The sequence below is a fragment of the Grampus griseus genome (assembly GCF_964374135.1).
Source record: "Grampus griseus genome assembly, chromosome: 1".
Classification (NCBI taxonomy): Eukaryota; Metazoa; Chordata; class Mammalia; order Artiodactyla; family Delphinidae; genus Grampus; species Grampus griseus.
Window position 1 is genome coordinate 124,784,982 of NC_139017.1, and position 15,663 is coordinate 124,800,644.

General features: G+C 42.0%; 1 protein-coding gene across 3 annotated transcripts in view; it reads left to right on the forward strand.

Moving 5' to 3' along the window:
• WLS (Wnt ligand secretion mediator) overlaps window positions 1-15,663 on the forward strand; it is a 106,732-nt gene that overhangs the window by 68,353 nt on the left and 22,716 nt on the right. For all 3 annotated transcript variants that reach the window (XM_082657146.1, XM_082657148.1, XM_082657147.1), the window contains exons 4-10: window positions 2,228-2,389; window positions 4,106-4,242; window positions 7,190-7,358; window positions 9,484-9,581; window positions 9,934-9,997; window positions 11,723-11,866; window positions 13,069-13,152. In XM_082657146.1, coding sequence (XP_082513272.1) covers window positions 2,228-2,389; window positions 4,106-4,242; window positions 7,190-7,358; window positions 9,484-9,581; window positions 9,934-9,997; window positions 11,723-11,866; window positions 13,069-13,152 — 858 coding nt within the window. The remainder of the gene's footprint in view (window positions 1-2,227; window positions 2,390-4,105; window positions 4,243-7,189; window positions 7,359-9,483; window positions 9,582-9,933; window positions 9,998-11,722; window positions 11,867-13,068; window positions 13,153-15,663) is intronic.

Consider the following 15,663-nt stretch of genomic DNA (forward strand, 5'->3'; position numbering starts at 1 on the left):
TGGACTTAGGTAAATTTATCTCATGTGATGGTGTTACCCTCTCTGTAGAGACAGGGAAGTGGAGGACACATAAAGACCCATGACGGGGCATTAGAAGGAACCCCAGAGATCATATAATTAAACCTTCTTGCTTTACTTAGGAAGAAAGTGAGGCCAAATGAGGTGGATGACCTTCCCCAGGTACCCAGCAAGGGGTGAGGTCAGGACGAGAATTTCAGCCTCCTGGCTTGAAGTTCAGTGCCCTCCTTATCAATGCTTGCCTTCAGGCATGTCTGAGGCAAAACAGCATTCCTTTCTTCCTGCTGCACTCAGAGTCCTCCTCTGCATCAGAGCTGGAGGCTGGACTTGGGAGACCCACGTCCTCAACCCAATTCTGCCATGACTTTTGGACCTTGGGTGAGCCCCATAATCAAGTCAGTGGCATTAGACTAAATAAGTTTTGTTTCCTTCAAACTCTCAGTTTCTATAAATAAGACCCTGACTGGAAACACATCAGAAAACCCACCTCTTGCTGTTACCATAGCAGGTAATCAGCCTCCTGAGTGCAGCTTCATCTGAGCCTGAATTAGAGCCTGTACTGTATTTTCAGTAGTTCTGCAGAGTCCTAATAATAGCCTTGATTTGTAAGTATAAGAGAAAGGAGCAGAGAGGAGAGGAAGACAGATCTATACAGGAAAACTCATCCAACCCGAAGCTGGGGTTTGGAAAAGAAGGATCCTTTCCACAGAAGAATTTTTAAAATCTTATATGCCGTGTCTAATCAGCTGGTAGTTCTGATAAGAGCCCCTTAGACCTTAGAGGATGAAAAATTATCATGATTGATTAGTGATGTCTGCCATGAATGGGAAAGGGAAAAATGGAAGTGCATAAGCAAGATATTTGCCTGCTCTACCTCTACTTATGTCATGTGTGTCTTCCATTCCTGTACAAAGGTCTGTTTATTGCACTCTAAGCTCTGACTGTCCAGTAAAGAGCCCTCCCACCCCATCCCCTGCCCCAAGATCACAGAAGAAACAGATTCCTTGGTATCTTCCTTTTGATTTCTCCACTGGACTTTTTACTCTGAAGATTTACAAAAAATTTTGGAGGCCCTGAGAATTCAGGCTCAGGAACACCAAATCAGTCCCCCATCACTTCATCAGGAGGTAACAAGCAAACATTGAAGCTGGCATACAAACCCAGCAGTGAAGACAAGACACTCATTTGCTTTATCAGGGAAGAGTCCTCGGTTGCTGAAGCTCCTGCCTATACGTGTCCATACTTACCCGCTTCCCCCACCCCTCAGCTGGGACACATAGCCGTGTGTCCTGTGAAGGTGGAGCAGAATTTAGTTTTCAAAAGCAAGTTGTACTACTTGCCAACCTTCCACTTCCATGTGCTGGCTGGTACCTCTTAAATTGCTTGGCAGGAAGTCCAATAGGCTTTTCTAGAAACTGAGCTAAATTTTTGTTTATTTAATTTCTGCTCCCTCTGCCATCTTGTCTCTTGGGCAGTTAGAAAGCTTTAGAGGCAGAGAATTGCGAGTGGTCATCTCTAGCAAGCTAATCTCTTTGTTTCCTTTCATCCCCCTATGTCTTCCCCAAATTCCAAGGGCTCCTTGGGTAGCTTCTTCTTTTTTTTTTTTTTTTTGGTCAAATCAATAAAAAGTAGATATTTTCAGCTTCTTGTAGCTTCTCCTGCAGGCCAAAACCATGTAAATAAGTAGTCATCATCCAAGAAAGTGATGAACATTAGCAAGGGCTTCCTCCTGGACATTTGAGTTGACTGTTCCACAGAGCCTTAGACGTCTCCGATGGTATGCTGCAAATAAAATTGTAGCCCTGGTAGACCAGGTTAGTCTGATGTGAGGCTCTAATGAGGACTGAAGAGCTGAGAAAGGTGTCGAAATAGAAGAAATTTCTGCTTGTTACCTAAAATTTCTGGTTCTATCTTGAATGTGGCTGGGTTTTATTTTTATCTTTTTATAAATTTAGTTATTTCTTTTTGGTTGTGTTGGGTCTTCGTTGCTGCGTGCGGGCTTTCTCCAGTTGCAGCGAGTGGGGGCTACTCTTCATTGTGAGCAGCTTGTAGATGCCATGCCTCCAGTGTACCCTATTGTCTGTACCTCTGAGGTATACCTTTAAGCATTAGCTTTTTAGAATTGGTGATATGAGGCAAAGGCAAGACAATTCAGACATAGTCTATTGGAAATAGTGACCATGCCTCAAACCTTCCACTCTTCTTCCAGACCGCAGAACATGAGGGCCGTTACTATGAATGTGACGTCCTTCCTTTCATGGAAATTGGGTCTGTGGCTCATAAGTATTACCTTCTAAACATCCGGCTGCCTGTGAATGAGAAGAAGAAAATCAATGTTGGGATTGGAGAGATTAAGGATATCCGGCTGGTGGTAAGTGAATCTGATTGATCCAGGCAGCCTGTCACATCAGGGCACTGGCTAAGAACACTGGTTGTGAGCATGTGTATTGGAAAGACGCTCCATCTCAATCTTGAATTTTCCATGTCTCAACTATTTCATTAAGAAGTAAGAAGAATAACAAACCCATGGAAATGGAAAGTAATGCAATTATTGTGTCCATTTAAGATTTTATTATGATGATCATGATTATATAGTGAATAACACCAAGATAAAAGTAATTTTTTTTTTTTACATGTTTCACCTTGCAAGCACAAATGTTAAAGGGAGCAGTCGTGATTTAGGTTCTTTCCATTTTATCTCTTTAGTAGGGGAAAATAAAGAATGTGCAGCATGACTTTTTATATCTAATTTAGTTTTTTTTACATCTAAAAAACAAATACATATTTACTCTAGAAAATTAGAAGCACAAATAAGCACAGAGTAGAACATAAACGTTACCTGTAACATCCTGCCATCTAGAGAAATAACCACTTTGAGGTTATGCTGTATCTCCTCAATTTTTTTCTCTGTGTATATAATCCTTCCCTTACAAAAAAAAAGGCCATCATACTCAACTGACTCTTTCATTCCTTGCTTTTTAAAATTAATTGTATGTATCTTTCCATGGAAGAAATTTTGAGAATATTTAAAATGTCTTAATTTGGGCTTATTCTACATGAAACCCAGAATTTCAGTGTTTCTGTATCTTCATTAGCAAATACTAAAAGCACTTTGATACAGTGGTTTTCAAGAGTTTCTTCACTGTGAAATATGGTGGCTGCTGCTTATGTATATACCAATTTCATGGGCATACTATGTCAGTAGGCACCCACAAAATCTTTTTCATTTCTTGAAGAGAGAATGTGTTTATATGCAACTCCTGTGGCAATGACATCCATTCCACCCCTTCCTCTCCACTAAAGGAAGGATATTGTAACACAAGTAAGGTATAATGAAATTTTATGGGAATAACCTGAAAGCCATTCTAACAAATTTAAAAAAAGGTTGTTATCATTAACAATACTGTATTAATAGAAACAAATCACATTACAACCGTATTCCAACTGTTGGCACAATGTAGGCACTCAATATTTGTCTAATGAGTGTATTAACCAGACACCCACATATTACTGAATGCCCACATATTATTAAAAACGTGATGGAAAATATTTGTGTTGAGATCTGGGATTGATTCACCAATGAATGACAAGGGTATGTGTAAAGTTACATATGTATTCAAGATGTTGATAATATAATACATTTCTCTGAGTTCATAAAGAGTTTGTGACCAAAAAAAATTTAATGGTATATTGTGAATACAGTATAAATATACTTTGTAGTACTGCTTAGCATTCCACAGTACAGATTTACCTTAACACGTTTTACCAATGCCAACATTTTGGGCATCTAAGATAGCTCCAATTTTTCAATGAAAACCTTATAGACAAATCTTTGATCATGTTCTTAATCGTTCCCTTAGGATAGAGTGAGTCTATCTTTATGCCTTTTGATTTATATTTCTACAGTGCCCGAGGAGGGGCCCAGGTGGGTAGGATGAGGACAGTACATGCTGTGAATGTTAGCGCTCATTGATCTTGAAAGTTCAGCAAAAAAGATCTCCATTTACCTCTCCCCAGAATGCATCTGCTGGTAGAAAATAACACTAAGATATATTGACCTTCAAAATTATGATTGGTCTCTATCTAGGGAATTCACCAAAATGGAGGCTTCACCAAGGTGTGGTTTGCCATGAAGACCTTCCTTACACCCAGCATCTTCATCATTATGGTGTGGTATTGGAGAAGGATCACCATGATGTCTCGACCCCCCGTGCTTCTGGAAAAGTAAGAGCTGATTTTGGAGCACCCTTAAGGAACGCTGGCATCCTGTGATTTGCCTGCCATGGACCTGGTTTTGCTGGGGGCCTAGTTCAAGTGGTCAGTGTGTTATCAATACTTGGGCTGGTGATTTGACCGCAAATCAGCCTGGACTCCTTTTTCTCCTTCAGCTTTCATGTGCAAATTATTATTAAATCCTAGGGGTTCTGCTGCTCTCATATTTCCAGCTCTCTGTTGTATCTTTGCTCTTCATTCCCATGTTCTGCATCAGATACTTCTCTCTATTACAGTGGACGAACTGCCTTGCTGCTAACTGATCCCAACCCCTCTCACTGCCAGACGGATGATGTTTCTGTAGACATAGCCCCTTTCTCTCCCACATTATTGACATTTTCCTTTCTGCTGGATTATTCCCATTAATACACAGACACACTCTGCCTTCTCCCATTCTTAGTCAAAACTCTCTGTACTTCCCCCTGAAGCCACCACACCAATTTTCTGCTCCTTTTTACAGCAAAACTCCTCAAAAATCTTGTCTATATATCTTCTCCTCCTGCTTTTTCTTGAGCTCCTTCAACCCCTTATTAAAATTGCTCAACAGAATCACCAGTGACCTCCACATTCCAAATGCAATGCTCATTTCTCAGTCCTCGCTTTTCTTGACTTGTCGTTAGCATTTGGCATAACTGATCACTTCCTTTTTCTTCATAGAGCCTCCTCCACATTCTCATTGTTATTCTCCTTTGCTGACCACTCAGTCTCCATGGCTGTTTCCATCGATTTTTCCGACCTCTTCAACTTTGGACCCGGTCTTTGGACGTCTTCTTTTTCTTAGCTACGCTGCTTTCCCTGGGTGATCTCATTTAGTTTTGTGGTCTTAAAAAATCATCTACACTCTGATGACTCTACATTTACATGGTCAACCTCAGATTCTCCCAAATCTAGACCCAAATTTTCTACCTGTTTACTTCACATCTTCACTTACACAGAAATGTAACACATACGAAGAACACTTGTTTTCCTCTCACTTCAAACTTGCTCCTCTTCGGGGCCTCCTGGTCTTAGGAATTGGCAACTCTATCCTTTCAGCTGCTCAGAAGCAGCTGAGCAGACGTGTAGGAGGCATCCTTTACTTCTCTTTCTTCACACGCCTCTTCCAACACACCAGGAAATCTCACCATTTCCATTCCTGCCACCCTAATCTAACTCACCATGATTTCTCATTTCTCACCTGGATTATAGGAAATAGCCTCTTATTTGCTATAAGATGCTCCTCTTGTTTCCATCATTTTCCTTCCTGAAACCTATTCATACAGCAGCCAGACTGTTCCCTTTTAAGTAGAAATTGGATGACGTCAGTGCTCTGCTCAAAGCTCTCTATTGGCTTTTCATTTCCTTTGCTCTGGCCTATAAACCTCGATGATCCCAGCTCTTCACCACCTCTAAATTTTATCTCCTATTCTCTGCACCACCTACCATCCACCTTGATGGTTCTCAGACGTGCCCAGCACGTGCTCACCTTGGAGCCTTTGCGCTTGCTATTCTCTTCATCTGAAGTGCTCTTTCCCAGGTATCATTGTGGCTCAATGCCTCATTTCCTTCAGGACCTGCTATAATTTCTGTCTTAAAGGCTTTTTCCCATCTACCTTATTTAAATTGCACCCGATCTCTCGCCATTCTCCTACCTTGCTTTATTATACTTCTTCATAATACTCATTCTCTATTTATTTATTATCATTCCTCCCATACCCCTCCACTCACCCCATCTGAATACAAGCATCACTAGAGCAGAATTCTTGCCTACTTTGTTTACTGCTATATCCCCAGCATTTAGAATAGTGACTGGAACATAGTAGGAGCTCAATAAATATAAATTTGTTGAATGAATGAATGGAATGATGTCACTCCATTGCTTAACCTTCTTATTGGATCCTCAGTCCTTTCAAGATAATTTTCAAATTCTCTAATGAGGTATGCAAGTTTCTTTACCAGCTCAGCCTTTTTTATTTCTCTGGTATCATGTCCTGTCATTTCCTGATATGTGCCACATACAGAACCCCGAATGCTTCAGGCTGTTCCAGACTCCGGTGCCTCCCTCCAGGCTCTTCCCTCTGCTTGGAATGCCCTTCCACCTCCCTAATCTTGACTCACAACTCAGTTCAATTTCTGTCTCTATCAAAGTGAGAAGTCCTGGTAGCAGCCTGTGCACACTTCTGTCACATTACTTATCACACTTTGTCTGGCTCAGCCACTGAATATACCTCCTTGAAGGAAAGAACTGGTGCTATTCATTTAGGTATGTATGTCCCTAACAAAATGCCCGGTACATGATTTGTGCTTAATAAACATATCACAGGTATGAATGAAAGTGTGAATAAGTCAGTAACAAAATGAATGATATTTTGATAGAGAAGTGGAAATAATAGGAGAAAGGCAAAATAAAAATGAAACAAGCAGCTAAAATAATTTGTATTTCATATTGTTTGGAGTCATGTATTATTGAAACAAATATGCTTGTATACTTTATAGTTGCTGAGGATATCATAATAATGAGTGTTCTTAACGATCAGGTTAACGATAACCTGAATAGGTAAGAGCAGATAATTATATTCAGTGAGGTCTGTTTAAGAAGGCAAGGGAGGGTGAAAACACTGTAGGAAGCTCTTGATCTGAGGTGGCACCAACATAAAGTTCAGAGCATTCGGGAGGTTAGGTTCAGTTACTGTGTAGGAAGATTAATGTAACACTCCTTCATTCTGCAGTGGTGCCAGTGAAAGAAGACATTCAGCATCTCCGTGTAAAAACTCATTATGAGAGCAAAGAAACTGATCATATGGCTTCAGTCCCAATATGTAACATCTCAGTTCCCAAAACTGGGTTTTGATTTTTAAATCAAAAATGTTTTGCCTCCCAGATGAATAAAGTAGTTTTCCTGATATTGTCTCACCATCAGAGTCATCTTTGCCCTTGGGATTTCCATGACTTTTATCAATATCCCAGTGGAATGGTTTTCCATTGGGTTTGACTGGACCTGGATGCTATTGTTTGGCGATATCCGACAGGGCATCTTCTATGCAATGCTTCTCTCCTTCTGGATCATCTTCTGTGGTGAGCACATGATGGTAAGAGCACCCTGGGGAAGAGGCAGTGGGTGAGGCAGAATAAACTAGTGGTTACAGGAGTAGTGAGCTCAAGAGCCCTGGAGTGAGACTCGTGGTTCAGGTTCCTGCATTACCACTTATAAACTAGCTGGCAAGTGACTTGACCACTCGGAATCTCAGGTTCCTCAACTATAAAATGGGTTTTAAAGGCTAATGTATAGGTTTTCCGTGAGGTTTAAATGAAATAACATAGATAAGTATTTAGCAGAAGGTAAACGCACAAACATTCATGATTATCACTCTTTCTTGTCCTTTGGCTTCAGCTCTGCTTGTCCCTAGGACCAAGGTAACCGCCAGAGAATGTGGGCCGTGCTCTTTCCAGCCGGCACTTTGTCCAGGTGGCCTAGTAACCCCAATTACCCTGAAATACTGACCTCCCTGGTCTCAGTTTGCACAGACACCAAATCATATTTCAAGAGGGGTTGAAGATACCATGGATAAAAATAAGAATGGTGCAGTCATCACGTTGTGGCTAGGAGGATAGGCCAGCTGGAGCTTGGTCCTTGTGTCAGGCACATGGGCCTCATAGTAGAGCGGACTGTTTTTAAATTCCTTTATGGTTGGATCATTGCTTCTGAAGCCTCGCAGCCCTTCCACAAGAGCAGTGAGCGGAGAGAGAGGCTTTTCCTTACAGCTGGGGTGGGCATGAGGGGTCCTTCAGCCCTCGGCAGCAGGGATGGGAGTTGAGGGGACTCAGGTGCAGCAGCAGGACAGCCAGTCTGGGTGGATTGCCTAGCCTGGATGCTACGGCATGTCTTTTACCTTTCCCTGTTTTCTCACTTTACATTCCTTCATTTTCTGTCTCTTAACATCTTTGTATGTCTATCAAGAGGAATCATTCTTCTTTTTAATGAAGATAGACTTTATTTCTATTTTCCTAACCATAAGAGACCTCTTACACTTGACGTATTTTAATGCATTTAAGTCTTTATTTTGTCCTCTGGGAACTACTCCACCTGAAAAAACACAAGTGATAAGTCACATAGGAATTTAATTCTGAACGAGTTATTTTGTGGATCACAGAACTTCCACTATCTAAGGTATGTAGGGGAGCAGAATTTGCCACTCAAAACCAAAAGATCTCTTTGACGTGTGAATTATTTCTAACTGAAACAATCAAGGTTCAAAAGACTCAGGAAGAAACTTGGACCTTCCCCCTAACTGCCTAAAAGAATTTCAGTAGAGGCCCTGTTGCCTGAATAGAGCTATCACCAGAGACATCTGCAAGAATATGGGCTGGGTGTGGTGGGGAAAACTCTAGGCAGGGCCTCAAAAATCAGTTTACTCCATCTCATTGCGTCTGCAGGGCCCAGCAAACATTTATTTACCAAACATTTGCTTTTCCATCTCCATGTGAATTGCCTTCCTTCCCTTTGAAGTCCCAAACCACTACCCCCAACAGCCTCTTTTGTCTTTAGCTGAAGATGGTATTTAAGAGGTGAGGGTCAGCGGTCTGGTGATTAGGTCAAGGTCTTTATAAAAGCTAAGCAAAGGGTGGATCTATTTTTTAGATAATTTATGGAAGATGTTAAGAAAGAGTTGATAAGGCTCTATGATGTAATTTTTTTTAAAAAAACAAAAAGCTATGTACAACTTAGAGAAACGTTTTCCATTTGTGAACACTATGTTTTTTATCTGTATCATGAAGGAATTACGGAATGGGTGCATTTTTCTCTAAGTAAATTTTCCACCCATTTATCGCTATCAAAAAAAAAGGGAGGTGAGGGTTTTGGCCATTTGGGCAAGTTACTCAGTTTTCCTGGGACTATCCTATGTTATTAAACTTTTGTTTGATTTTCACCTTGTTAATCTGTCTCATGTCAGACCAGCCAGAAGAGCCTAGAAGGGTACAGGAAAATATCTTCCTCCCTGACAGGTACAAGGCCTTTCTCTGTGTTCCCTCCTGTGGCATCCTGTCCTTATGAGAACAGGATGAGAGCCCTTATGGATGGGCTCGTATGCTGGTCTAGCACCATGCTTGATACACAACAGGTGGCCAGCAAGGATTGTTGGATGACTGAGTCACCTATAGAATTGCTTTGCTCTCCCACATCTTTATCTCATTTTTCAACTTGGTTTTCCTCAGGATCAGCATGAACGGAATCACATAGCAGGGTATTGGAAGCAAGTCGGACCAATTGCTGTGGGCTCTTTCTGCCTCTTCATATTTGACATGTGTGAGAGGTGAGCAGGGGGATCGTGGGACTCTGGGCTGAAATGCATGTCACCAGGTCCACTCCCAGCTCTTTTGAAAAGGAGAGGGGGTGGTCGGGAGCCTGTAGGATGAAAGCACTGGACATGGTCACATCCTCAGATAAGCACTGGGATTAAATCAGAGACAGAGCTCTTTATAGATACAAAATATTTGAGCTGATTGTATTCTTCAAACTCCGTTTCTCTTTTAAGTCCTCCGTGACTTAGTCTAAATACGGTCTCCGCCCCTCTGGCTGAAAAGCTGAGAGTATGTAAGGAGGAAAGTTCCCCTTTGCCTCTGTATTAATTGTTTCTTGCCTTTCCATCTTGTTTCTCTTTGTAGAGGGGTACAACTCACGAATCCCTTCTACAGTATCTGGACTACAGATGTTGGAACAGAGCTGGCTGTATCCTTTCTTGATGGGCTCAGGGTTTTATTTCGTCCCATAGCCGCCTGGTCCCCAAGATCATTTTCTAAGTCCCGCTGATGCTCTCCATATGTGCTCAGCCAGGGCTTTGATCTTCAGACCAATGATAACAGCACAATTAAGGCAAATAATGAGGAGAATTAATGCTTGCTTTCAAGCCTGGGTGACAGCAGGCCAAATGAGGAGGTAGCAGCACATCCCCACGGCAGAAGAATCAGAGTAGCTGGTCTTACTGCTGCCTGTCTAAATGATCTATTATACACTTGTTTACTGCAGACTGAAGCATGACTAGCTTTTCCCTGGAGCCACGGAGGTTCATCTCTGGGCCCCTGTGGGAGAGCCTGTTTCTGAAGTCGTCTGTGTGCAAGGCTTCTTACAGTGACTTTGGTGTGCTGGCATCCCATGCTGCTGCCATTCATTTCCAAGACCAAGTGGAGATAAGGCTAAGGGGATTAGTTCCAGAGGAGTCGCCCAGGCTTCTGGTTGGTTGGCATAAAGTGTCTGAGTCATCTTTGTGAAGCAGAAGCGACAGTCTTAGCTTATCCCTTTTAGGATGCTGGATTTAAATATTTTATCTTCCTCAACAATATGTTAAGTGCTTCAGGAGAAAAAGACTGTCCTCTGGAGAAGGGGCTTGAGTTGTATTCTTTCTTGATAGATAATATCTTGTCATGTGCTGGTGAATATGCTTCGTTTGGTCATGATCAATAGTATCATTGCTTTAAAGACGAGAGAGTTGAGCTCCCCCTTTCTGCTCCGCACCCCCTCAAATGTGAGCTGCACAACACCAAGAATATTTATAATGTTGAGTCTGCCTCAACCCCTTCATTCTATAGATGTGATAGAGGTCTAAGGAGGCAAATAAATTGTCAGGTCTTGCAGCAAACAACCCTTTTCATCTAAGGGTACCACTGATTTTAGGAAAGAAAGAGAAACTGCATTAAATATATTATTTAATGAAACATAAATGCTGAGTTCCCACTTGTTAAAATTTTTTAAAATATGCAACTTGGCATGGAGCTGGAGTGGAAAAAAGTTGGAGTCTGGTCACCTGCCTCCCAAGCCAGCTCACTCTACCCCAAACCTGGTTGGTTCTCAGATTAAGCTTTGAAGATCGGCCTCAGAGTATATTGCTCCCACCCTCAGCTCCCACTTTGGCCATGAGTTCTTCTGCTCCCCGTTCCATTTGACAAGACTTTTCTCGTGGTGAGAGAAGATCGCAACAAACTTCATCCCTGGTTTTACTTGAAGACCTGCAGTCTCAGGCCCAGTATCCCTTGTAGCAGCAGCTGCTGCTATTGCACCCAACCCCACTCCATCCCCTTCAGATTCCAGGGTATCCCAATCTCCTTATAAAAATCCAGGGACGGGCTTCCCTGGTGGCACGGTGGTTGAGAGTCCGCCTGCCGATGCAGGGGACACAGGTTCGTGGCCCGGTCCGGGAAGATCCCACATGCCGTGGAGCGGCTGGGCCCGTGAGCCATGGCCGCTGGGCCTGCGCGTCCGGAACCTGTGCTCCGCAACAGGAGAGGCCACAACAGTGAGAGGCATGCGTACTGAAAAAAAAAAAGAAAAAAAAAGATTTTTATCCTCCCGAGAATTGCCTAAATATTTGGAGACAAAGAGTATCGCCCACAGAGATGGGGAGAGAAGTACTGAGTCCTTGGCGATGAGCTGGCCATTTCCTTGACCGGACGCCATCAGATGGCCTTCATCATTGTGGCTGGCATCTGCCTCTGCCTCTACTTCCTGTTTCTGTGCTTCATGGTCTTTCAGGTGTTTCGGAACATCAGCGGGAAGCAGTCCAGCCTGTCGGCCATGAGCAAAGTCCGGCGGCTGCACTATGAGGTGAGCACATCTCTGGGCTCATTCAGGAACTACTTGTTGTGAACACACACACCCCACTACACCTGGAGATGTAGGGGAGATGGAAGCTTTTATTTCAAATACACAGTGAGAGATTCCCATGTAATGTAGAACCTCTAGGCAAAATAAGAGGCTAAATCCTACTCTGAGAGGCATCTAGCTTTCTGGCTTATCTAGATCTTGGAGTTTTCTGTGGTATAAATGTATTTCTATCCCCAATAAGGAGTAAACTTGTTCAGCAGGTTCTTGAGCTTTGGAATGGAATGTGGGTGTGTGCTGGATAGGAGGCCTGACTATGGTAGAATTGGGAGTTGGCTTGGAGTGAGGCTATATTTAAAGTTCTCTTGCTGAAAATCAGCCTTGAGAGTGGGGTTCAGCCCAGGTGATCTGATTTCCAGACTTCAGTTAACCAACTTTCCCCTAAAATATCCAGCAGGTGCTCGCTCTGTTTATAGATCATGTCCCTAATCAAGAGAAACACACGACAGCCTCACATCGCTAATGCAGGCAACACATTCTTAATTTTTCAAGGATCCCTTAGGCTCATGCCTAAGTGGCTGTCCTTGGAGACATGGGCCTAATTCCTTTGTGCAAAGAGAAACAGAAACTGCAGAACCGCAGGGTTTTTATATGCAGTGGAAATAAGAGCCCCTGAATAAGAGACGTCTCTCCCTGAAACACAGGTTCCCTCAAATCCTCTCAGGAAAGCAGGGGCACTTTCAGAAGCTTTGCCTGTGTCTAGAGCTGGAGTGACACATGAGAAAATTCAACCAAATCCACTTCATGCTGATTAATATGCACATTTCTCTTTGTTCACTGGAGCAGAGTTTTATTACAACCGCAGAAAACTTGGATTTGGTAACTTTGAACCCTTGCAGAGAAGCATAACTAGCTTAGCAGGGAAATTAGCAGCCTCATGACGTGCTGTGAATATAATTTCCCAGGCTCTGGTATCACTGTTTCATGACAGATAAGAACGTTGGAAATATTGGGCCCAGTACATTTTCCAGCCATATTCACCTCTGCAGGAGAAATGTTACTTTGTGAAATTATTTTACTGTTACTCCTAGGGATTTGGTTTTACAGATTTCTTTAAAATTAGCTTTTGATAGATTTATATATTGAGAAAAGGATTGGTGGTAGCTGGTAGAATGTTAAACTGCTGTTTCTGTCTTTCCTAATAGGGGCTAATTTTCAGGTTCAAGTTCCTCATGCTTATCACCTTGGCTTGTGCTGCCATGACTGTCATCTTCTTCATCGTTAGTCAGGTAAGTTGACCCTGAGAGGTCAGGATGAGAATGTCCTGAAAAGGTGCCTCTGCTTTGCACAGAAAATTCTATAGAGCTAGAATTTAGGAGCAGTGAAAGGAGCAGAGAGGCTGTTATTGCTGGGCAGCAGATCAAACCATTGCTTTTAGGCTGCTCTAATCTGGGACTGTTATCACCTGGCCAGAGGTAGACTGAATTTTTCTTTCAGTACAGCCTCATAGGAGGAAAAAGTTGCTAATTAAATTAAAAGCCTGCAGCTAGACTGAAGGGCACTTGTTTCATTTACTTAAGAGAATAACTTTTCAAACCCCGCAGCAGATCACCAACAAGCAAGTATTCATTTGATTTGATCCTTATCTAGCATTCACATAGATCCTTTTACAGTCCATCAGCCATTCTTTGGAACAATTATATTGCCACTTAAACATGAAATGTAATTCAAAATTCCCCTTGATAGAGCTTTATCTTTCTTCTGGTTATTTCCAAAGCTCAACATTTTGCTCTACTTGAAAATCTCAATAATGGTAATGATAATGATGTTTAAATATTGGTAACTTGCTTTGGAAAGTGGAAAGTACTGTTTAAATCATACATATTACGTACCTATTCATACTTTTGAGCTTCACAAAAATCTGATGGGTAAGTAGGATAGGAATTGCTATGCCAGTTTGCTAGAATATGAAGTCTAATGGCCTCAGAGACATTTCTCATTTATGATGTTTTCCAACTGGGTGGGACTATGGATGGATTACTGAACACTTCTAAGGTTTAATTTTCTTATCCATAAAATGGATATAATAATAGCACCACCTGAAGAAGGCGGCTGTAAGGATCATATGAAGTAATGCTTGCAGAGTGATTTGCAGAGGGCCTGGCAAGCTGTGAGCGTGGGTAGCTGCGCTCTTATGAATAGCAGCAGGGTGAGTGCTGTACCAGAGGACATACAGTGAGTTAGGCACCAGAATCCAGTCTTTTGATTTTCTTTGCCAGCTGCTCTGTCATCCCTATATTTGATTAAAAGTGAGAATGTTAGTAGTGCAAATAGAGCCTTAGGACAAGACTTGCCCCATTTTGCTAGCAAGCTTCCTTTTAGGAGAGGGACTCCTAAGCTTTTTTGTGTCCTGGACCCCTTAGGTAAACTTAGGTGAAGGCCATGGCCTTCCAAACGTCCAAAGGCCTCTTCTTTGAATGTTTTTAAATGAACAAAATACTTTGGATTTCAAAGGGAATCATACAGATACATAGATAGATAGATAGGCGATGTACATTTGCAGTTATACATATTACAGAGATTTCAGATATATAAGTGTAATCGATATGAAAATATGATTTCTATTGGTGACAGAATTACAGGTATTGCTAATATTATGGGGATTTGTTTCTTACATTCATAATTGAAAGAAATGGTAACTTTCAGTTAGAGACTGAAAAGACGTAATTTTATAAAAATTTTATAAAATTTTTTATAAAAATATTTTTTATAAAAAATTTTATACCATTTTAATTTTATAAAAATAAAGACGTAAAGAAAATAAAGACATAATTTTTTCCCACTCTAGTTCATGGACCCCTTGAATTCTATCCAAGGATACCCAAGGGTACCTCTAATCCCTAGAGCCCTGTTGGCTACACCCACTGAGCAGTGTTAGTGCTGCTGCTGAAGGCAGATGTGAATAGAAAAAAATACAACAAATATACATACACATCTTCAGAGGTTCTGTGCACCACCTCTGCTTTGACCTATAACAGTGCTGTGTTTGTACCAGACTGTTTGTTTATAAAGCCTTGGAAACTTCACCCTCCACTCCAAAGGCAGTAAAAATATTTCAGATTCTGAATGAGTTTTTTATTCAACCAGCTGAGTCTCAAACAAGGGTGTCTGAGACGAAACTTATCCCTTGGCTGATTCCCTCATGTGCCCAAAATGCTTTTCAGTCCTCAAGTCCCTCAGTAATGCACTGTGACACTTAACACAACCAGTTCTGCAAGGCTGCGAGAGCAGGACATACTCCTTGGAGAAACAGAACCTCGAGGAAGATGGGCTGAGGAGTAAAAGGTAATACCAAGATACGTTCTCAGGGAGGCAGAAAGAAAGGACCCCTTTGCTCCTAACACGTGCTTCTGCTACTTTAGAAAGCTGAAGTCATTGCCCCATGGCCCCATCCCATCCCACGTACTCTCTTGTTTCTGCAGAGCGTCTCTCCCATCTGAAGGCAAGAGGGATTTTGGGCTGATCTTTAAGCTGGCTACATGTTGCCCAAATTTAATCTGGTACATGTTCCATTAGTACACCGAAGCAAAGGAGGCCAGCCTTCCAAGTCGCAGAGTTTGTGGCTTTTCTTCAGAGAAAAAGATTCATATTCTGCTGCCCAGTATTTTCTAACACGGCTGCAGCCTGTGGCTGGCTTTTTATATCTGCTGCGACAGTTGGCCTGGAGTGGATTTCAACTCTAAGGGGGTAGCGATGAGGTCTTTTGGATTCCATTAGCTCTTTACAGTCCTCCTGCTGGG